Source organism: Rhinichthys klamathensis, unplaced genomic scaffold (assembly GCF_029890125.1).
Source record: "Rhinichthys klamathensis goyatoka isolate OS25496 unplaced genomic scaffold, OSU_Roscu_1.1 h1tg000296l_1, whole genome shotgun sequence".
Classification (NCBI taxonomy): domain Eukaryota; kingdom Metazoa; phylum Chordata; class Actinopteri; order Cypriniformes; family Leuciscidae; genus Rhinichthys; species Rhinichthys klamathensis.
Genome location: NW_026606815.1, coordinates 3,071,387 through 3,096,131, shown reverse-complemented (window position 1 = coordinate 3,096,131; position 24,745 = coordinate 3,071,387). Strand labels below are relative to the sequence as shown.

The window sequence follows — 24,745 nt, the reverse complement described above, 5'->3', positions numbered from 1 at the left end:
ACATGCTGGAAACTCATGTAACGTTACAATAATAGGCTACTTTTATCAGCTTGACGTTGAACTAATGCTCCATGCTCGTACCATGATAACATTACATTGACTGCATTTAGCCGTCATGTGGTGTTAGCATAAGGCATTTCACTAATTATTCATGTATCTTTCACAATCAGGCAGCAATGTCAACATAGATGAATGTATAATATGATAACGAAAACGGTTAGTGACTAGACTGAACAATTTCAGTGTAACAGTAAGATCGTAGGAAGTAACATTACTGTACTGAACGTGTCTGGAAATGTGTATTATAAACACTATGATAGTAGTGGGATGAGTGACGTTAGACAGTAGATCTAGTACATAAAATAAAAGTTACATCCTAAAGCACCTACTTTTTGTTATCCTGGAACAGTCTTTTATTCATTTCATATCTCATGTATGTTGTAGTTTACCTTGCTATTTCATTACAGTTTACCATTATTTCAGCATATCTGAAAACTTGTAATTTATCACAATAAAAATAGCGGAGGTCTCTCCATAATTCAAACGCTCTGCTGATGTTGATCCGTGTTTTCGTCCTAAGTCGATCCGATTGACGTATGGCCTGATGAGCTTCAGCAGATACATTTTTGTTTTGTTTTTTATATTAATGTGGAGTGTGTGTTGTGCTGGAGGCAGGTCGTTTTTGGGTGTTATCAGACTCCATGTCGTTAGCTGCAGTGCCGTCGCATAGACTGTGTATAAAAAGGAGAGAGGCTCGGGAGCGCGCATGCACGTCACATCCGATGGATTTCGCAGAAAATCCGACCCGGAGACTTCACATAGAAATAGGAATACTGGCCTTCAGAGGTAATAGCAAAACCCGACAAGTGGATCATTGTAATGTGTGATTACAACCCCTTCACAGACAGGCAATAAAAAAAGGATTCATTTTAGAAGAAAAGTTACATAGAGCACCTTTAATGTGTCTGTTCAGACCGACACAAACATTCACATGCTGTCAATGTGACAGATTTTTTTTATGTAGGGATGTTCTAAAGTTAAACTGTTTTCTACTGCACCACGAAGAAAACCAATAAGATTCACACTTTTGGTCACATGCTCAGAGCCGCTGAAGTTACATAAACCTACAACTCGGTGGTGCTCACGAACAGACTATTTTAAGTGCCAGTGAACAGCAGAGGAAGAATTTGGAACCAGCTCTCTATACTCTTGTATTTAGTATTGCTTGATAGTGAATTAAAAAAATCGGCTATTTGAAAAAATGTTAATAATGTTTCACTTCTTTTTTTCTCTCTGAAAAGCAGGTGTCAAAACAAAGTTGCATACTGTTTTGTGACTGCTTTTCTAAAAGCACCACCTTCTGTTAGTCAGTGAATCTGCATTTTCATTTAGCCAATCAGGTGTTTTTATGCATTAGTCTGAACAGACATATCATGTGCAAAAATTGGACCAAATATTTGTGTTGGTGTGAACAAGCCTTTAGGTGGCTTCCATAACAGTTCAGCAGATATGTTGATCCAAATTTAAATGGTCACTTTAGGAGAGAAAGGTCACTTTCTCAATTATTATTATTTGTTTTCAAATAAATGTGATGATACTGTATATCATCACAAATCATCAGTAGATATATCAGTTATAAGTGCAGAATTTAGGTCTGTTCATCACACGGAGCTATTGTATGCATTTGGAAGTCTAGGAATAAGGCAAACACTGTGATTTTTGAAATCTGGAGCTTAATAGCTCAGGATTGTAATGCATTTTCATTATGTACAAAGAGTGGCCAGTAGAAAAAAGAAAGAAAGTCACACAGGCTGACATGAATTATCATATTTGGGTGAATTATTCTTTGAAGAGAAATGACATAACAGATTTTAAAGGGGGGATTAGATACAATGGATCTGAAGTCCCATAAACAGAGCATCTTATGTAAGTAAATGTTAATAAAGCTGAATCACAGCTTGGCATTTTAGCCCATCAACATCAAAACATTCCCTAAAATGTGTTTAAGTGTTGCTGCTGAAAACACAAATGACTAATATTGATGAGAATGACTCATTCACCTGCCCTCTCTATCGGTGAAGCTGATGTTGTAATGGTTGTGGGTGGTCAATAGACTGAAAAAGCCCCTATTCAGTTGCTGACGCCCACCAACTCATTTGGATTCACATAAAAACATGTTTGTAGATGTTCTGTATTGTAGACTTTGAGTGGTTTGAATGTGGTATTAATAGCGGGGGCGTGTGCGATAGTACAGCAGAATGCATGAAAATAATCATTTTAACTAATGATACAGTGCAACCAACTAAAACACACTTTATACCCACAGCAATATACCTATAATTCAAACATGCATACATATTTAATCATCTACTCATCATCATCACACACACACACGGCCGCCCACCCACACACACACCTCTCCTATGCTGTGAAGTTGTGAAGCCAGTTCCCGCAGATCCTCTTCGCTGGCTAGAGGGTTGATTTGTTCTTGCACATCCACAACAAACTGTTGCCATGACATCAGCTGGTTTGGCCCATTCAGTTTCCGCCAGGAAGGCAGAGTGGACAACAGCTTCTCTGACAGCTGAGTCATCGGCCTGCAGGTCTGTCAAAACGAGAGATAGAAAAGCATTTTTTACATTTCTGAAAGAAACACAAGAGTGTATTTGTCAAAGGGGTTGTCGAGTTGGTTCAGAGTGGTTCTTAACATGTTCATGTTCCTATGCAGTTGCTAGGGTGTTTTGAGTGGTTGCTAGGTAGTTACTTTCTAGCCCAAGACAAACGAGTGGGTCTTTAATATTCTCACCTCGAAATATTGTGCAAATATAAGTTTAAAGAGTATTTTCCCCAATAACCGAAAATAGGAGCAATAGTAGAAACCACCACTGATAAATGAACGCCAGGCTTCCTCGACACTTCAAATATATTGTACTAAATATTTCATAAATAAATACTGTACTAAATACTTCTTTATAATATACTGCACTGAACACAAAGATCCATTCCAGACACAATATAATGGCAGATGAGAAAGAAATGGTAACAGGTACGTGTAGGAGTGAGAGAAAGATAGAGATGTAGAAGGAAGGATCTGAGTGTCAGTGTTTTATTTTGTGTATTTCCGAGAGAAACCGGTGGTGGTTATTTGACATGGTAAAGAGAAGCGAGCCTCATTGAATCAGAATTGCTGGATAAAAACATTTTTAAAATCATTTTATAGAAATCAAAAGCACCCAAAAGAGCAATCTTTAGAAAGTTCCATGTCTTTTTCATTGTTAATGCGAATCGTCAATGTTAAAACATGGGAGTTTCAGGTGGTTTAATATGAATGTGCTGGGATGTCCAGAAGAGTGGAGAAGGATCTTACAGAGATGATGGTGTTGCGGAGCTCTAACAGAAGGTTTCTCAGCAGCTTCATGTCTTTGGAGTTGGAAGCTCCTGCATCCATGACAAAGAGCTTCTCAGCAATCTGCAGATCATTCCCAAACCTGATAAAAAATAATCAATATAATACTCAATTTAATAGAAACAAAGCACATTCAAGGCTGAGTAGATCAACTCAATTGATCATTTTGGCTTGCAATGATGTTTTATCTACCAAATCACTATAATCAGTAGGATTTAATCCATGCTCCATAGAGTAAAAGGATCACTCTGCCAAATATCGTCCTTGTAGGTCTCATAGATCCAAACCGACAGTTTAAATTGATTTAATCACCTGTTTCTGACTTCCCTAAGTAGAGATCTCTCCTTGTCATAGCTGAACTCTCCCCCAAATGATCGAGGCAGATTCACAATGTCACCATGTGTGGCCACCAGCACCACACGCAGTGGATTCCTGATCTTCCCTCCAAAGGCTGCGGACACAACAGAGCACCAGTCTTATGATCTGTTCTGAACATCTTTAACCTCAATGCATAATTCCATAGACAAAGAACTGGATTCCTAGATTTAGACTGATACACTGACTCTAATGAAGTCTCTTTTCGGCATTATCCATTACACTATGGAAGTGCCTGCTACAGTACTTACACAAATTCATCAACCATCACTACAGTGCAAGCAAAGGCAAGTCAGGCTGAAATTACCAGAGAGAGTTTGAGAGGGACAAGAATGAGAAAACTACAAACAGCATCAATGAAGCACACAGAATGGAGAACAGTGAAACAGTGATGCATGGACAACAAAACTGCATGCGCAAGCTCATAGGGATTACCTTGTTAATTTAGTACAAATAATAATATTTAAAAATGAATGTGTTAAAAAAGTAACTATTGGAGAATTGGTTCAAACACAGCTAAAGCAGCAGAGGCGCAACGGAGCAGAATGCAGGGGGTCTTTCTTGAGATGCTTTTAACTTGACAGAGCATTTTAAAAATATTGTCCGCTTGGTGTGAAAGACAGCAAGACATTATGCAACGGCTAAAACATCCATCTAGCGCTTTTTGTAGTTTACTAATATCACAAATCTTATTCGACTTCTTATGGAAATGCGAATTTCAACAGTATGGGTGGGCAGAGACTGATAAATAAAACTGAGCCTTAACAAAAATGCAATAAATGCAGATGTTACAGTGTAATTGCATGACTTCCATGAAAAACCTCAAGCCTATTAGTCATATAAAGTCTATACAAGTTATAAAAACTACTAAGGTAACTAAGTTACTAACCAAGTATACAATATGAATTGTATTAATCCAGATTTATTTTTATAACTTTTTCCTAAGACCTCTTAATCAGAGACTTCTAAGCTTCAGGTGTTCTCTGTAATTATTGTAATGGAAATCCCTCTAAAAATGAGGAGGAAAAAAATCCATTCATTGCAGACTGTAGTCCTGCACACATACCGATGTTGTCCTCTGGCAGCGTGAGAGCCTTTAGGCAGTTGAGCCAGAACGTGACCTGGTTGAGTTGAGTCTCATAAGGCTCCTCCAGGCTGAATAAGACCAGGTGAATCGCTGTGGGGTCATTTGCAGCGAAGTAGTCATATGAGCAGTAGTAGACGGGATTGCCAGAGAACTCCCATATACAGAAGTCTCCAACACCTGAAAACACACCCATACACCAATAAAATATAATACAATTCATAAAATAAAAAATATAAGAATCACGTGACACTGAAGACTGGAGTAATGGCTGCTGAAAATTCAATCACAGTGTAAAAAAAATATTTCACAATTTGTACTGTATTTTTTACTCATAAAATACAGCCTTGGTGAGCATAAGTACGGAAGAGGATTAGGGCCAAGCAATAATAAAAAAATAAAACCATCTCGAGATTAAAGTCATTATAATTGCGAAATTAAACTCGTTAAATTTCGAGAAAAAAGTAGAAATAATCGTGAGAATAAACTCATTAAATTTCGAGAATAAAGTCGTTGTGTTTCGAGAAAAAAAGTCGAAATGAAATGTAGAGAAAAACGCTCGGTGTTCGATCAGTGTTCATTGCATAGCCTACTGATAGAGGACATGGCAGAGTTGGATCACTTAGTCAAGCTATATTTTAGACTTTATTTCAGTAACAAAGAAATACTATCAACTTTAGCAGTAATTTATTGCATTAAAAGTGTCACTGAATTTGCCCGTGCAGAACTTTACTGATAAAAGACGTTTGAGCCGTCACTTGAACAACTGCTGCATGAACAACGAACAGCGCTGGCCCAAATGCACTCTGGCATATGGACAGCTGGCTATGATAAATTAAAACCGACACCGTATGTACGGCATTGCCATTAATGGCTGTATAGATGGTAACAGTCGTTACATTCCTTGGATGGAGGCGTACACAACCAATAACGATCCTAAAGTAATAGCCAGTTAGCTACTTCATCGTTACTGGCATAGGAGGGTGTCCCGAGAGCTCCGCGCGGACATGGGGACAGAAAATGGTATAGTGTGGCAGCAATGCAAAGGTTTTTACAAAGTAACCATGGAGACAGTTTCTCGAAACACAACGACTTTATTCTCGAAATTTAAAGAGTTTTTTGAATTTATTCTCAAGATTGTATATTTGTCTTTTTTTCTCGAAATTTAAGGAGTTTTTTCTCGAAACACAACGACTTTATTCTCGATATTTAATGAGTTTATTCTCAAAATTGTATTACGACCTTTTTTCTCGAAATTTAACGAGTTTAATCTCGCATTATAATGACTTTAATCTCGAGATGGTTTTATTTTTTTATTATTGCTTGGCCCTAATCCTCTTCTGTACATAAGAGACATCTTTCAAAAACATATTAAAGAATATTCAGTTTATTATATAACTACATAATCTAAAAATCAGATAATATAGTAAGTACTGTCTTTTATGTATGTATCTATCTATCTATCTATATATATATATATATATATATAGAAAGAGAGAGAGAGAGAGAGAGAGAGAGAGAGAGAGAGAGATTTAAAAGAGTTAAAAAACATTAAAAAACGTGATTTTCACCATTGACATTGGCGTTCTGGATGTCGATGGCTTTGGTGGCGGTGTCGTCAGCCGTGGAGAGGGCGTTATGAACAGGACTGAAGACCTCCAACACTCCCTTAGTCAAACTTGGCTCAAACATCATACTGCGGCTACGCACACTTACGTTCTCACAGCCTGGGTACAGGTTAGAGATACTGACAGACACTACAGGCACACAACACACACACAGGGAAGCAAACAGAAAGAAAGACTGTAAACAACAGAATATTTTGAGACTTTTCAATTTATACAATACGTATATATTTGTAAACCGAAGGATAAATTTTGCCTATTATTTGAGGGTTTATAATTTTTTTTAAATTTGAATAATTTCATGAACTGTGGAAACCCAACACATGGGGGAGCTCTTTGCAAAAGTCCTTATTCCAGATTTCCCAGTTTTGACAGGAAAAGAAATATAGTAAAAAAAACATACAGAAGCTTTTTTAAGGAGAAAAATTCTCTCCATAGTAAGGGAAATGTTGCTTAGTTGGTTAAAGATATGGGCAGGTAATGGAAAAAGATTGTATGTTTAAACCCCACAATGGATGATTCCTTATCACCACATATACAATATTTAAAAAGTTCAGCCCCCCCGACAAATCCTGACAAAACCACAGAAGTGCAAAGAGCCATTTTTAGTTTGGAGAAATAACACGATAGTCAGATGACTCAAAACTCTTTTTTATACCCTACAAACGTGTTAGTCGCACTGCGCTGCACATGTCTCGCACAATCAACGCCTTCCACTGCACTTTGGTTCTTTCTAAAAACTTTTCTCACAGAAACCCTGAGACACCTTCCTCAGTTTGGCTGCTGCATTACATTGACGCGATTCTGCATTCCATGGATAGTGCTATATGACGTGTGTGTGTGTGTGTTAATTTGGGAATGAGTGAGGGAAACGAACAAAGTTACAAAGCTTAATTTTTAGCTTTTCAATAAATACAGAGGGAAGACACACCAGCCTACCTGAAGGTTTGGAGGTGACCGGTGAGGCTGGGTGTCGTACAGGGTTGGTCAGTCTGGTCCTTCTCCTCCTGAAGAAACTCCGCAAGATGCCACACCTCAAAGACTCCACCAGAGTGCTCTTCCCCGCTCCCGAGTGGCCGAACAGCTTGAGTTTGACGCGAGGTTGAAGGGTCTGCGTAGGCCGCAGCTGCTGGATGTAAACGCTCTTATGGTTGTCCTGTAAGACCAGTCACAAAGGGCATGTAAATGAACACAATCCAATGGCATTACAACATGACATATGGACCAATGACATAATGGTAATGTGACTGAGAATGTGCAGTGCATCCTAATGAGTGTAATTTATAGGCTCTTAATAGCTAGTATTCTGAGTCTGCCAACTGAGCATAATCCACATTTTGTAGCAAATAGCAAGACGCCGAATGCCATATATTAAATCATGTATGTGGCCATCAAATAAAACAACGTTTAAAATCTTAAGTCAAGTTTGTGTCTAATAGATAAACCATACATCTGAGTAGTAGATCAAATCCAAGCGATTGCAGCATTAAGATGACTGAGATTTAAAAAAAAAAAATCTTCAAAATGCCATCTGTGATTTTATTGGGATTAATTGGCAGATCTAGTGCTTTGTGTCACATTGATGGGAGGGGCTGCAAGCTTCAGCTATGATATTATTGTATTTTAAGGTTCTTTAAAGAATACCAATGAACATGCCTAAAAAAATCATAGTAAGAACATGACACTATAGTGTGTATTTTCCCCATTCACTTCCCTCTCTTTGTTAAAGAGTTGTGAATTAAAGTGATTGAAAATCAGACAAAGACAAAAGGTACAAGACTGAAATTATACATGCATACCTATATAAAATCAACAATATATTTTTATTGTAAAAAACTGTAAAAAGTTTATTGCAAAATATCCATATGACTCTATTTTGTCATTTTGTGCAGGGCTTCATAGGATTGGGCAGGCGCTAAAGAGTTCTTTTGGCACTATTTGTTTGACGTGATTCTCTGATTGGTGGAGATTTGTTTGCAGTGCTATGGGTAATGAGTTTTTCACCAGGAATTCCAGTGTTAAACACGATTATTCAAAAATAAGTTGAAGTAATGCAGACTAATGGCTACAGCAAAAGCATATGTAGCTCACGTTTTTTTAATGGTTTCGAAGTTATCATTAAAAATGTATTCCAATATGGAGAATATGAATGGTACTTTTACTTCAGGAACCTGACTGTTGCATGTCTTTTTGGTACCTTTTTGTTAGTCATTATGGTTCAGAGCTGGCCACTGGACATATAAACATTAATTAGCTTCAAAATGCTACTTATAATTGATATATTTCAATATGATCTTTCAGGCCAATAGCGGATCAATGAGTTAAAAAACGATATGTTATGCAAGCCAAACATTTATTTTTAAAATAACAAAATCAGTTCTTCTGCATACATTTTAGGGGGATGAAAGGCGTTATTGAGAGCAAAACTGACATCCTTTGCAGGTGTCATTAAAAAGGCATCTCATAAGCCTTAACAAAGCATTCATGTAATGCAAATGAATGTCTCTTGAGTCTTAGTGAGATGAATAATAAACAAAGACTCACACCTTTTTCAGCTTGGCCAACAGCACTGCTACATGCTCCTGCTGCTCAGCAGTCGCGAGATCCTCCGCTGTCTTTCCATCCTGCAAGAGACAATGACAGTGATGGATAAACTGCAGCGACAGAACATTACAGGCAATGCGGGGCCCGTCAGCGTCCGGTGACACAGATGAATGAGTAAAGCTAGATAAATAAAAGTCCATCAGCCTTTCATCTGCTCAGTATTACCAGACCACTGCACTCATAAAGCTCTGATAGATGGAGAGATATAGAGAACGAGAGAGTGAGCTTGCTGGGTATGGGTGTAAAAGAGAAAGTGAGAAGCTAACAAGGGAAAGTGAGAAAGAAAGAAGAGAGAATATCACCTAGCAGCTCAACAGCGTGACTCACAGTATGCTACAAAAGCTGCTTGAGACAAACAGCGGGTACGGTGTTGATTATGGCTGAAATGAATGAAAGGTGTAATGCTGCCTCCAGCTCACATAAGATGATCGTATATTTGAGATGAGTGCAGATGAACCACACAATTGTAATCAGTCAAAAATTATGCTTATCAGTCAAAAATGACGTGGCGTCCTGGCACACAGCCATTCACTCTACAACATTCATTTGCAACAGTTTCATGGAATTGCATGTGCTTTCCGTTCCACCTGACTGCTGCACTCATTGAAGAAGAGTTGTGATGCGGTGGGTAATATTTTTCGGAACAGCTCCCAACTATTCACACACCCCCTCTCACTTCTGCTGCTATCTGTCTGTCCGCCCATGGAAACAGTCTCTACACCTGCTAGAAGCCATATTAGCACCATACAGGAGAAATTCATTACATCTGAGAAAAATGTGCATCAATATAAAACAATTTCTTTAAGATTTGAACTTGAGATATATAATAAACACACTCAAAAGTTTTGGGTTTGGTAAGGTCTAAAAAAAGGCTGCATTTATTTAATCAAACACAGTAAAAACAGTAATATTGTGAAATATTATAACACTTTAAACTGTTTTCTATTTTAATATATATATATATACACACACAGATAATCCCTTATACTACAATTACAATTTTTTGGGTCTGTAAGTTTATAAAGCATAATATGCTTACAGACCCCGAAAATTGTAATGGTAGTATAAGGGATTATCTGTGTGTGTGTATGTACACTCACCGGCCACTTTATTAGGTACCCCATGCTAGTAACGGGTTGGACCCCCTTTTGCCTTCAGAACTGCCTCAATTCTTCGTGGCATAGATTCAACAAGGTGCTGGAAGCATTCCTCAGGGAGTTTGGTCCATATTGACATGATGGCATCACACAGTTGCCGCAGATTTGTCGGCTGCACATCCATGATGCGAATCTCCCGTTCCACCACATCCCAAAGATGCTCTATTGGGTTGAGATCTGGTGACTGTGGAGGCCATTTTAGTACAGTGAACTCATTGTCATGTTCAAGAAACCAATTTGAAATGATTAGAGCTTTGTGACATGGTGGAAGTAGCCATCAGAGGATGGGTACATGGTGGCCATAAAGGGATGGACATGGTCAGAAACAATGCTCAGGTAGGCCGTGGCATTTAAACGATGCCCAATTGGCACTAAGGGGCCTAAAGTGTGCCAGGAAAACATCCCCCACACCATTACACCACCACCACCAGCCTGCACAGTGGTAACAAGGCATGATGGTTCCATGTTCTCATTCTGTTTACGCCAAATTCTGACTCTAACATCTGAATGTCTCAACAGAAATCGAGACTCATCAGACCAGGCAACATTTTTCCAGTCTTCAACTGTTCAATTTTGGTGAGCTCTTGCAAATTGTAGCCTCTTTTTCCTATTTGTAGTGGAGATGAGTGGTACCCGGTGGAGTCTTCTGCTGTTGTAGCCCATCCGCCTCAAGGTTGTGCGTGTTGTGGCTTCACAAATGCTTTGCTGCATACCTCGGTTGTAACGAGTGGTTATTTCAGTCACTGTTGCCCTTCTATCAGCTCGAACCAGTCTGGCCATTCTCCTCTGACCTCTGGCATCAACAAGGCATTTCCGCCCACAGAACTGCCGCTCACTGGATGTTTTTTCTTTTTCGGACCATTCTCTGTAAACCCTAGAGATGGTTGTGCGTGAAAATCCCAGTAGATTAGCAGTTTCTGAAATACTCAGACCAGCCCTTCTGGCACCAACAATCATGCCACGTTCAAAGTCAGTCAAATCACCTTTCTTCCCCATACTGATGCTCGGTTTGAACTGCAGGAGATTGTCTTGACCATGTCTACATGCCTAAATGCACTGAGTTGCCGCCATGTGATTGGCTGCTTAGAAATTAAGTGTTAACGAGCAGTTGGACAGGTGTACCTAATAAAGTGGCCGGTGAGTGTATATATATATCTTTGCCTGTTTTGGTGGGTTCTCTCTATAGTTTAGTTCAGTTTCCTGTGTTTTCAGTTATTTTCCTTTGGTAATTCATTGTCTGAGTATTGTTTGCACCTGATTTTTATTTGGCTAATTAGTGTATTTAAGCCCTGTGTTTATTTCTGTTCTTTGTCAGTTCTCGTCGTGTGCACAGCGGTTGTCCTGTTTCTGGTGTATTTTGAGTTCTGTTAAATAAATATACACTGCTGTAAATAGATCCATTCTCTCCCCTTTATTGCAATCGTATGTGCCAGATAGTGTATACAGTATATATTATTCAAACCCCAGTATTAACCATCAAATTAAAAATCCTGATAAATTGGAAAGACTGGAAGCTTTGTATTATATTTGACACTAATGGGCTAAACCCCATGTGTCATTTATATCTAGAGACCCCCCTGGAAAATGGTACTCATTTAAGTCGGTTAATGAGGACCAACCAATCTACATTTCTAATAATTTTACGTGGCAGCAATGGAATGATAAAATACATAATGAAAGCATCAATTACACACCTAATGCACTTTCTTTACTATTATTTTTTTCATAAGCACTAAAAGCTTTCTGTCTTTGTGTGGAAGTGAGAGAGAGAGAGAGAGACTATTTCATTACAACCAAATTGACGCACATAAGAACTTCCCAGGAGGTTTTGACGGACGCACATGTGTGATTGTGAAATCAGCATCAGGAGAGGGGTTGTGGATGGAGGGGTAATGACTATCAGTAAGAGAGAGCCTGCTCGATGAAGTATATTCCACAGAAAGGTCATATGTAAAAATGGCATAAAACATACAAACTCAACGACAACATTAAAAAAAAAAAAAAACTGAGGCAACTCTGCAATGCTATACATAAACCTCAAGGCAGTCTTGGTTATCTGAAAAAAAGAAAGAAATCTGTTTACCCTAAACCCACCAGAGTCACAGCCCTTGACCAAAACCATTAATGATTTAACAGCTCCGGATACACGTACACAATCTCACTCACAGCAACACAAACCCACACATAACACCTGGGACCACAAGCACAAGCAAACCACACAACCAGAAACAGCTGTGTTCCTCCTCAACCCGACGGGGACAAATGAACCAGCCTCCCTCTGAAAGAGAGCCCCTGCACACCCCCACACAAAAAGCGAAAGAGGATGTGATGAACACAGCAGAGGTGTTAAAGCACCGATGAAAAGGATAGAAATGGGAAAGCTATGCTGCACTGTAATTACTCTTATCTAACGCGCCTTTCCTTCCAATTATACTATGAGATATGACTACCAATTCTGCCGTACAAAACAGCCCATTTTCTTATTCACAGAAGCTTTTGTGTCTGTCTGCTGGGCTCCAGCTCATACTACGGGTCCCCATGAGGGCGGGCTTGTATTCATTTATTGATTTGTGGTTGTCTCCCAAAAGATTAAAAGATGTAAAAATCTCAAGGCTGAATGGAGCGTCCTGACATGAGGGAACCAATTGTAGTGTTTGTTCGACACATTGAGACCACAGCTTGTCATTTTCGTATTGGAAAGGGAGTTGCTTGGAAGAGAAGAACAAAAACAAATCAAATATTTTCTGAAGAAAATGTGAGTGCTATCATGATGCTTGGGCGTTGTGTGTGGGTTTTAGCACGCTGCTATGCAGTTGCTAAGGTGTTCTAAAGAGGTGTTTTTGCCTGTTTTATCGTCAACCAGGTGAACATAATATCAAATAAATGTAGTATTGGTGAGCGCATAGAAAGAGACCCATTTGATTTTTTTTTTAACTCTCTACGATACATTAGTTAATGCATTATAAAACTAACAATGAGCAATACATTTGCCTGCTATTTATTGATCTTTGTAAATGTTAGTTAATAAAAATACTGTGAATTGTTAGTTCATGTTAGCTCAGGTCCAATAAATAATAGTAACAGACTTTTGATTTTAATAATGTATTAGTAAACATTGAAACTAACATTAGGATTAATAAATGCTTTTAAAGTATCTTTCATTGTTAGGTAATGTAGTAACCTTATTGTAAAATGTTACAAACAAATAAATAAAATTCGTACCCACCCCAAACTTTTGAATGGTACTGTGTAGCAGACCACAGCAGCTTCCTATATGTGGAATCCATTTTTTCTTTTTTTTAATGCCACTGACCCATATGCCTCTGGCAATGAATTATGGATTCTCAAAATTCCTGTGTGCTGTAACATGCATTGCGAATCAGCTGCTATACAATATTAACACTGAGGAGGAGTGTTTGAGATGGCGTTGAGGTAGGGGGTGTGAGCGAGGGGCGCGTGGGTCGGCCGAGGGGAGGGAGGTGGGGGGCTATTGATTAGAAACATACATTGTTTAGGACGAGTTGTCTGTGGTTTCATTGGGGCATCCTGTCCTTCACCAGTGCTCACAGTGAAACAATGATTCTCTGCTGGCACAGTTTCATTAAGCTTCAGTCTGGAAACTATATTGCACTGGGCTGACAAGCTTACTGGAGAAGATACACCCCTATATTACAGAAAAAAACAAACCGCACAAATCTCTGAACACTTAGACAGACAGATATCTCCACAGGAATGCATATTAAGAATCAGTCATCCAAGAAGAATGATGATGATGATAGGGGGGACACACACACAATCATATAAGAACACGCAAACCTACAGAAACCGACACACATCCTATAGGAGAAGCTCTATACAGTATAAGTCGAGAGACAGTTGATTGAAAGATTAAGGATTAAGGAGAGAATGGTAATCTAGGCTGTCGTGAATGATAAATGAACACTTGTTTAAAGAGATGAAGAGCCTGCAATTTGATTAATGTGCTAAGAGGGCAAGACACCAGATCATTAGTGTTACACCTCAGTCAAACACAAAAAGAAGACAGTAGACGAACAGAACCCCTTCTAACCCTTTCTATATTCATATATAGAATATATATATATATGCATACATATTTATTTAATGATTTAAAGGCATACACAATACCGTTCAAAAGTTTGGGGTTGGAATGATTTTCTTATGCTCACCAAGGCTGCATGTATCAAAAAACTGTAATATTGTGAATTATTACAAATGAAAATAAACTGTTTTCTATTTTAACATAATTTAAAATGTAATTCTCTGTGATGTTAAAGCTGAATTTTAATCGGTCATTACTCCAGTCTTCAGATTCACATGATCCTTCAGAAATCATTCTGATATGATGCTGTTCTGCACAAGAAACATTTCATTGTCAATACTGAAAACAGTTGTGCTGCATAATATTTTTGTGGAAACTGATAGATTTTGATAGATTTGAAATATACATATTTTGTAACATTATACATGTCTTTACTGTTACTTTTGATCAATATAATGCATGTTTGCTGAATAAAAGTGTTAATTTATTTCGAAAAATCTTACTGACCCCAAAACTTTGACTGGTAGTGTATTTTTAATATATTTAATATTTATTATTATTTATGTATTTTTAATATTATTTAATATTAAATAATATAAATGTATAATACAGTTACAAATTACATCTCACTTATTTACATCAAAACCCAGAAGGATGTTGAACTTACATTAGTGATAGCCTCAGTGTTTGCTCCTGTAACACAGAGATGACGCACCACCTCCAGACCACCGTTACTAGCTGCCAGGTGAAGAGGGGTTCTCCCAAACTACAGACAAATAAAAAACAAACATCTCTAAACGCTGTCTTTCTGAGAATGATTCATCACTAGCGGTAACTAGAAAACAAAAGGTAAAAAATTGTGAACAACATGAAAATAAGTGCAAAATGTTGATGACAATTACATGGCTGTAATTCTGTTCCGTTTGACCCGTAAAGCCCTCATTTAGAAGGAACACAAATCTTCTTCCAGCTGTAATGGAAGTGCCATTTAAAAATTTCACACAGAATAACAACTTGGCACGTATAATTGGTATGTAAAGATTTCAAGAAAATTACAACCAAGTAAGTAGGGTCAGTTGAGGGGACTTGAAAAAGGAGTGGATGATGATTCAAGCGCAATAATTAATACTTGAATAAGATAAAAAGCAAAGACTGGTTCATAGGCTAAAACTAGGGTTTTCTATACATTAGTGCTGTTTGAATGAATTCGCTTACTGGATTACTGGACTGAAAATTATCTCGGAGTGTAGCGGCTTAAAATCAAACCAGAGAAAACAGAGAAGCGAAATCGGGTTAAAAGGCTAGAATACAAATTTACGCCCACCAAGGTCACAGGTGCGTGCGCCATTGTAGATGCTCTCGGCTTCTTAGATCTTCTAATTGTAGAGGTAAATTACGGTTGATGCAATTCCGCGTGGAAGTAATTTATTTGCATTACATTATTTTAACACGTTAAAGATTTTTAATTAATTGCATGCGTTAACAGCCCTATATATAATATATAAACTGTATGTATGTATATATGTATATACACACTCTCTCTATATATATATACATTCAGTCAAACCAAAATTTATTCAGACAGCTTCAACATTTCTCGTTGAAGTTTATAAAATGGTATAATGAAATATGACAAGAACTCAGAGTTATCAAATCAGTTGATATTTCACTAGTTTTGGCTATCCTTCTGTTAGACTGTCTCACAAATGAATTAGGTGGAATAGCTGACAGCTGTTAAATTTAAGTACACAATTAGACCATACCAATTTAGGTCAACCCATTACCAAGCAATGCTTAATTTTGTTCAGTCTGTGATCAAAAAAGGTCGCATTAGCATTTAGCAATTAAACAAAAAACACTTAAGCAACACATGGTCAGGTCAAAGTGTCTGAATAATTTTTGGTCCCAAATTGTTATACATTTTACTGGTAGTCCACTGTATGAAGAATTTTGGGTATAATATGTCACAGTTTACTTTATTTTGTTATCCTCACTTACATGTTTCCACTAAAACACCCAGTCTGGCAGGTGAACACCTGACAACAGCATTAAAGAATATCTCTAACTGGCTCGAGTTATCTCATCTATCGCTAAATGTTAAGAAAACAGTCTCCATGTGTTTCTCTATACGAAATAGGCCGGTTAGCGATATATTTGAGGTACAAATAAAAAATGAAGCAATAGAAGCAGTCAATGAAGTCAAGTACCTTGGGATTATTCTGGATAAAAATTTAAAATTTGATAATCATGTTAAGTACATCTGCAAGAAGGTCAGACCAAATATAAATTGTTTTCGGTTTATAAGAAGGGATTTGTCCTGTCACACTGCAAAACTGTATATGCATGCAATGATATTTTCACACCTATCATATTGCGTCACATCATGGTCACAAATCTCTCCAAATAAATGAATACCGATGCTCTCACTCTACAAATAGGCAATAAAAATCATGGACCGGAAACCCATGAGATGGCATCGTTGTGATGTTCTAAGAAAGCATAAGCTTCTTGGTTTTGACAGTTTTATTGATTTTAATTATATTAAATTGGTTTTCAAATGTCTAAATAATCATTTTTCACCGCAGTTTTCTATATTAATCAGTAGACGCCAAAGCTCTCGGGGGGCGAACACACGAGCCACTTTCAGAGGTGACTGTTTAGTCCCAAAGTGTAAGACCTCCTTTGGTCAGTCTGCCTTCTCAGTAAAGGGGCCAAAACTCTGGAATGCTTTGCCTACTGATTTAAAACTAGAGACCGATGGCAACGCTTTTAACAGAGGACTTAAACAATGGCTAAAAACTAAACAGCAGTGCTCGCATGAATAACTAATGATATTCTCTGACTCTGATGCTTCTGCTTTATAATTTATGTATGCGATTTGTTTTTTCTTTTCTCTGTAATTATATGGTATATTTTAGCTATCCTTTTCTGTTAGTATTATTTTGCTTACTAGTCTTGTTATTGTATTTTATTTCCAAAAGCCTCCCATGGACAGGTGTTGAAAATTAGCATTTGTGCTAAAACACTCAAACAAATGCATATGGTTCGTCCAATGTAATTGTATGTCCATGTCAAATAAATAAATAAATAAATAAAAAACATAAATGAACTATAGTGTCCTGCACCCACTAGTAAAAAAAAATATCAAAAATTATATCTGGTGTCTGAATAATTTTTGGTTTGACTGTATATACAGGGCTTGACATTAACACCCGCCAAGCTGCCAAATGCGGGTGGATTTCAGTGGTGGCGTGTAACACAGTCACTCCTGCTAGCCACTGTGACAGGTTGAATTTTATATAATATACATTTTTCAGTTGTACTCTGTAGGATTACAAATTTATTTAAATGTTTAATTTAGGTTCCAGTACAATAGTATATAAACTGAGAAAGTTCTGTAGATTGAATTTAGCATCCAGCTGTTGAGCACGAGATTCCTGTCCTGTTCTGCTTCTCTCTATACAGCCACCAGACTTGTTTCTCTCTATTGTAAGTTAAATGAAACAGATTACTAAAATACTTGGGGACTCTCGTGAGCTTTTGTCTCAGCAAGAGAGAGTCCTGGCATTCCTGTTCTTGAGTCTCAGTGTTTGAATAAGTTATCACTCTCAGTTTCAATACAGGTTTCCTAAACCTGTATACGAGTTTGCTCCACCTCTATGTAAATCCCTCCCCCTAAATGTATAAATTGCAATGTAAAAGTTCCCTTAGTCAGACGAGATTGAGATGCTACAGCGACGCAATAAAGAACTTCTGCTTGAAAGATACCTCAACGTCTCCTGGTCTTCGCTTCTGAGTTTCCAACATTTTAGAAGAAAATAGTTCACAACAACTCTTTTAAAAAGGCATCTGAAATATGAAGCTAAGTGCAATGTAGTGTTGTAAAAAATATGGATTTTTCGATACATATTGATGCTGAAATATCTGAAACTCTTCCGCAGGACACACAATACCAGCTGTGTGTTCTCGCTCTCTAATCTCTCCGACAGTGAGTTGACAAGAGTTTACTCACTCGATTAATTTGCTCTGGATAAACATTGTTGGATTTACAGAGCTTAAATTTCGGCTTGGGATAGCGCGTATTGAGCATAATTTTACTCATTCCTGCAAATTGTATAATCACTTTCAAAGTGCGCGCACAAAAAGACAAGTATATTGGCTATATAAAACAGTATAATGGGTCTAAGCATCAGGTCTTAAAGTGACAGTAGCCTAATATACCAGCTGCCAAATTATGAGATAATATTAAACCTATTTATATGGACGTTTTTCCCTGTGGTATCGGTGTCAAAATTGTGGCCAGTGAAAATGCTGAGGTGCTAGTAACTTTTGAAAATCACTAGCCACAGCGGCTGGAGAGCAAAAAAGTGAATGTCAAGCCCTGTATAATATATATATATATATATATATATATATATATATATATATATATATATATATATAATAGTATATAAATAATACAAAAATAACACTGGCTAAAACACAATTAGAGGCCAAAAAAGAATATTATACAGAAGCTTTTCTCCCTTATAGTTTGAAACCCACTTTATTAGGAATATCCAAATTGGCTTTAGCAGCACAGAGGTGCGTGACCACAGGCAGGTTGCCGTCCTTGCAGGCGATGTGAAGGGGTGTGTTTCCGTGACGATCCTGGTGGTCCACATAGCAGTGATGGCTGAGCAGACACTTCACAACTTCAATTTGACATCTCCTCACCGCCAGATGCAGAGCGATGTGACCGTCCTGAAATATATAGATGCAAACAAACCATGATAAGGATAGTCAATAATTATTTTGACCTTAAATGAACCATAAAACACCCAACCACTGCAGTTGTTAATGGTTAATATATTGTAAGTGTCTGTGTTCACCTTATCAGCAGAGTCCATGTCTGCCCCATGCTCCAGCAAACACTCCACGATGTCCTTGAAGCCGCGGGCAGAAGCGGTAAGTAACGGGCTCTCACCCTCCCGGTTCCGGGCATTGACATCACAGCCAGCCTCGCACAGGGCTCTGGCCACCGCAGAGTAACCGTGCCAGGCTGCACAGTGTAGAGGTGTCTCCTGCTCCTGTGGAGGCATGCAAACAGTCTTTGGCATTCAGACTAAGAGCTCATGAATAACCTTGAACACACGGAGCTACCAAAACAACATCAGTCTGTGTCAAGGCCATTTCATATGACGAATTGCTCTTAATTAGCCTGCAACCCTGGCTGACACCTCCAATGAATGTAACAATTTTTAAATATACAATACGTGGCTGTGTCTGCCTCCCGGGATGGCATGCGAGTATTGGTTTTCTTTAACAGAGCAGGATATTATAGTAAATGGGCGGGATGCAAAAGTGGGATGGAAGCATAAAATGTAGATAATGGTAAAATCAACCACTTTAAAATTAAGCTGTAATACTATTAAATAATTTAGCTGTGCACATTGCTTATCGTTGGTCTAATAATTAAACTCGCACACACATCATCTTAAAATGATTATCTTTATAGCATTTCTCTGAAGTGGTGCTTCAGGCTCCTTAATTTGAGGTGCAGCAAGTTTTTTTTATAGTGACTATTTTTTATTTTGCCTGTTAGTCAATGGAAGCAATATTCCCAAACACACAAGAGACGAAAGTTACTGCTGTGAGCTCATAGTGCTGAACAAATGAAGTGAGCCACGGACATGATTAGTTTTCAGCACTCATGTCACGTCAGCACTTGCGAAACTATTTATTACATTCACATTTCTTTCTGTCATCAAAGACGCCTGAGATCAAGCATTTTCTTTTATAAAAGAACATTTTCTTCTATCAAGTTGAACATTATTAGAAATACTTCCAAATGCACTACCGTTCAAAAGTTTGGGATGGGTACGATGTTTTATTGTTTTTGATAAAGTCTTAAGTCTCTTATGCTCATCAAGGCTGCATTTATTTGATCAAAAATAAAGTAAAATCAGTAAATTTTGTGAAATATATGTACAATTTCAAAATAAACTGTTTTCTATTTTAACATATTTTAAAATGTGATTTATTCCTGTGATTTTAAGCATCATTACGCTAGTCTTCAGTGTCACATGATCCTTCAGAAATCATTTTGATATGCTGATTTGATGCTTAAGAAAATGTTTTATTATTATTAATGTTCAAAGACATTGATTTTATTTTTGTTGAAAACAGTTGTGCTGCTTGATATTTTTGTGAAAACATTTTTAGCATTATTTTTGATACATAGGAAGTTCGAAAGAACAGTATTTATTTGAAATAAAAATATTTTGTAACCTTTTAAACATCTTTACTGTAAGTTTTGATCAATTTAATGCACCATTGCTTCTTAAAAAATATTGTAGTCTATATTACAAACTATTTGAATTCTAAAGTATTTTCCAAGTAATACTTTAAATGTAAAAAAAAAAAAAGATGCCAACAATTTCTTCATTAAAAAAGTACATTTTTGAAAATCATGTGGGCTCATATGAGAGTCCAGTCATATCAGCAGGCTAATAAAAGCGGTTTTATTTTACATGGAGCAGACTGCCTCATGGGGGCAGACATCTCATGACTGATGAAAAAACTGAGATCACATGACCAATATAACACTAACTCGTTCATATTATCTCTGTAACCACCCTTTTATCGGTCATTTATTAAATCAAATGGCTGTAAATATCACATTTGTACAATGCTAAATTAAATGTTTTACTTTTGCGTGATGCTACACTCACATGTCATATGAGTCTATAATGGGTGTGGGCTGTTCATTGTTTAGATCAGTGTAGAGTGTAGTGTAGTGTGTGTATGACACATACCCGGTCCAGTAGGTCAGGGTTGGCATGGATGCTGCAAAGGTATTGGACTACATCCACGTTACCATAGCGAGCTGCCACATGCAGAGCCGTTTCTCCGGACTAGAACAGAATGTCAAGCATTACTCGCATTATGAATTACATGCTGACGTCTGCCTGTAATTCAGTGATGAGCAGACATTTTATTAATGTGATAACACTTTGATGATCTGAACACAAAAAATGCAATGAAATGTACATCAGGGAAACAATCAAAAGTGCTGAACAAGACGGTAAGACACAGCTATGAACTTCATTAAAGTATTTCCCTGATGCTAAAGAAGGGTCAAAGCGACCGAAAAGCCTGCGTAAACAGAACGTGACCAGTTTAAAGGCGATCCTTGGGTGCTGAGAATTGCCAAAGCCAGTCCCAAATCAGCTTTGCACCGGATCTGAGCGCAGTGCTCCTCCTAGCAACGGTTTAGGCTGAGGCGGACGTTTTAAGAACCCAATTTACACCCGTAATGAAGCTGCGGACACTCCAAGTGGGATTCTGTATGGCACTCCCGAAAAAACTCAACAACACTTTACCCTGTGATTTCGCTTGACTGAGCGCACTTCACTGACTAGTGAGGCAGTCAACAAACAGTCAACAATTATTTCATACAACGGCCAACCTCAGGCCAGCGGGTAACCATAGAAACTGCAAATTACCAATGGGAAATAGAGGCGTGTGAACTCAGTAGGAAAGGTTTTCTGGAGAAAAGGTGCCGGACGGGGATAGCCTTTGAAAAATCGCATCTGTCCTCTCCGTGGTGTTGTGATTGTTGTGTGTGTGTCTTTGTGTGTGTGTGTGTGTGTGTGTGTGTGTGTGATAGAAGCACCTTATCTTGGATGTCCAGAGGGCACTTCTTTTCATGCAAGAATCTCAAGGTCCCCACATGGCCATGTCGGGCAGCGTAATAGATAGCGTTGGCTCCAGTCTGAAGAAAAGAATGGCATGTTGAGCATAATTGTACGTATTTGCAGCCGTTTTGCATTTTTGGTGTCTATCATGTCCATATTTACCATTGAAACTCTGTTAAAACTACTGGTGAAGCATATCTTCGGTACTATTCAGTATTTCTGAAGCATTTTGTCCGACATGTATACTACCTTTCGAAAGTTTGGGGTAGTAGCAACTTATTGATTTTTTTTTTCCTTTTTTTTAATGAAATTAAAACATTTATTCAGCAAGGACATTAAAATGATCAAAAGTGAGCACCAAACCTTTTTAACCCCAAACATTTAAAACCCTAGAGTACATTATTAAAAAATGTTCTTGTACAAGAATTGAATGGGAGAATGAAGTACGACACCTTATCAAAGGCTTGAATCTCCGCCCCTTTTTTTATTAGCACATCAATGATCTGGACATTTCCACAGCCCGCGGCGATCAGGAGCGGAGGGGTTCCATGCTGAAGTGTGCACACAAACACAAACAGGAATCATTGTATAGAATATAACAAAGCACTAATAGCTCTTTCAAGCTTTCGAAAGCAGCTTTAATTAAGCCTATAATTCGGAGTCAGTATGAACATGGCAATTCAAATTAGCCTGATTCATTTTTCATTGTTCGCACAGCAGTTTTAATTGGGAAAGAGCGATCGCAGTGGTTGGTAAAATATTCTTGCGGGCGCGAGACTGAAATTGTTTCTCTAGACTGGCGATAAACTCCTCTGAATGAATACATGCATGAGAGTCATGGGAATAGTTCTCACTGTGCATATATAAACACAGACAGCGCTGGACGGCTCTGAGCAAGGCAATTAAAAGCACGCTTGTCTCTTCACATCAGTGAGCAGATTACAGTTTCATCAACCTCGGCCTCATTCCCTCCTTCTACACAAACACACAACCTGTCTCATCAACACACACACGCACGCACACACGCACACACGCGTGTATATACACAACATATACATTCACACTCGCTGAAAAAATAAAGTCTTAATCTGTCTGATTTTCTGTTTACTTGTGACGCAAAGCAAAATTACACCATTGTTTTTTCTTCTTGTTTTCAGAATAAATTTCTGAATTTCAGAATAAACTTGATTTCAGATCTCAGTAAATTTAGTTTAATTTAAACTTAAAACACTAATTTACCACTGTGGTAAGACAAATAATCTTAACTCAATTCAAGATAGTCTGCCTGAAAACAGCACTATTTTGCCCTTTTACAAAGTCTTGATTTTGTTTTTGGTGTCTACTAGAATAGGTTTTCATGCCTGAATGTTCAAAAATTTTCCACATATTTTATTTAGTTTCAGTACCTCTCTTCCCAGTTTACATCCACCTATTTTTATGCGCATTTTGGGATATCGCATCAAAAACGACTGGATGGAAACGCCAAGATAAGCATAAATTCTAAAAATGTGCATAAGAAAAACGTATGCGTCCGTTTAAGTCAGGTACTGTACATTTTTATCTAATAAGAAAGTATGCGCATAATCTACGATGGAAACACATTTACTGAATAAATCGCATCAAAGACGACATGTGACTTTGCGATGGGATGGCATAACTGGACTAACCAGTGGACCGATCTCATTGCACAGCATCTGAAATGCTGTTTTGGTTGTTCTGAAATGCCAGAGCAAGTGGTTAAGTATAAAGTGGTTCGTTATAATTCCCTTCCAGAACTCTCTTAACTGTTCCCAAACAGCAGCATCTGCCTCAGAAAGCAAGATAACACGTTTATTGTGTCTTGTCTGCATGCTCTGATACGCAAGTCATTTATAAGAAAATTATTCTATACAGTGGCTTCTCCAACTTTTCTTAGAGATATTTAGCGGCAGTTTATCAGGGAGAGACCATTTTGTTCTTTTCGACTCAATGGATGGAAACGGTGCTTTACTCGCAAATTTTTATGAGATATTCCAATTTTGGATGGAAACATAGCTATTGAAATCCCTCCTTACGAAAAGCTCATTGTGCCCTGATTGGTCAGCTGGACTAGAGTTTTTTTTAATGGTCAACCGCTTCAAGCATAGCATAACTGTGAGTTTCAACACTACTAATCGCAACCCGACCAGGCCTCGCCCCTTTATTTTGCGTATGCCTTGGGCAGGAAATGAGGAATATTGTATATTATTTCACGGAAGAAAACTCCAGACTAATTGAAGCATTTCAGGGAGTTCAGAAACAGGGCTTACTGATATAGAGAATAACTCCCTTAGGAGTGGACTTTGTGCTTTTCATGCTCAAAAAGCAACATTACACACTAAACAAAGTTGAAAATGTAAAAAAGCATAATAGGTAATCTTTTAATAAAAATATCTTATTTTTATTTATAAAAAATCTTAATAAATTGATCTTGTCATCAGGATGTTTAAATAATTTTACTGGCAAAAATACTGATTTAGAATTTTAATTGCAGTGTTCCCTTGCAAATATCTGGAATGATTATCATAATAATGGTAATTAACCCCCGAGCCTCTTTCATTCTATTCAAAATTCCCATTGTGACGGTGACTATGCAAAGCACAGCCTCACTCAAATGGGATGAGATATGGTCCATTTATTGTTTCTCAGTCACATGCCGCACATCTCAGTGTCAGTGCTGAAAACGACAATGTAAATTCAGACGTCATGGGCATACGGTGACACTGTTATCAGCTCA

General features: G+C 37.8%; 1 protein-coding gene across 1 annotated transcript in view; it reads right to left on the bottom strand.

The window, feature by feature from the left end:
• Positions 1–24,745, bottom strand: part of dapk1 (death-associated protein kinase 1) — a 78,903-nt gene that overhangs the window by 2,343 nt on the left and 51,815 nt on the right. The window contains exons 13-25 of the mRNA XM_056269985.1: positions 22,443–22,541; positions 21,969–22,067; positions 21,109–21,207; positions 19,183–19,380; positions 18,857–19,054; positions 14,979–15,077; positions 9,037–9,114; positions 7,430–7,646; positions 6,437–6,622; positions 4,848–5,045; positions 3,719–3,857; positions 3,368–3,488; positions 2,417–2,605 (exon numbers count right to left, since the gene is read on the bottom strand). Of these exons, the coding sequence (XP_056125960.1) occupies positions 2,417–2,605; positions 3,368–3,488; positions 3,719–3,857; positions 4,848–5,045; positions 6,437–6,622; positions 7,430–7,646; positions 9,037–9,114; positions 14,979–15,077; positions 18,857–19,054; positions 19,183–19,380; positions 21,109–21,207; positions 21,969–22,067; positions 22,443–22,541 (1,920 nt within the window). The remainder of the gene's footprint in view (positions 1–2,416; positions 2,606–3,367; positions 3,489–3,718; positions 3,858–4,847; positions 5,046–6,436; positions 6,623–7,429; positions 7,647–9,036; positions 9,115–14,978; positions 15,078–18,856; positions 19,055–19,182; positions 19,381–21,108; positions 21,208–21,968; positions 22,068–22,442; positions 22,542–24,745) is intronic.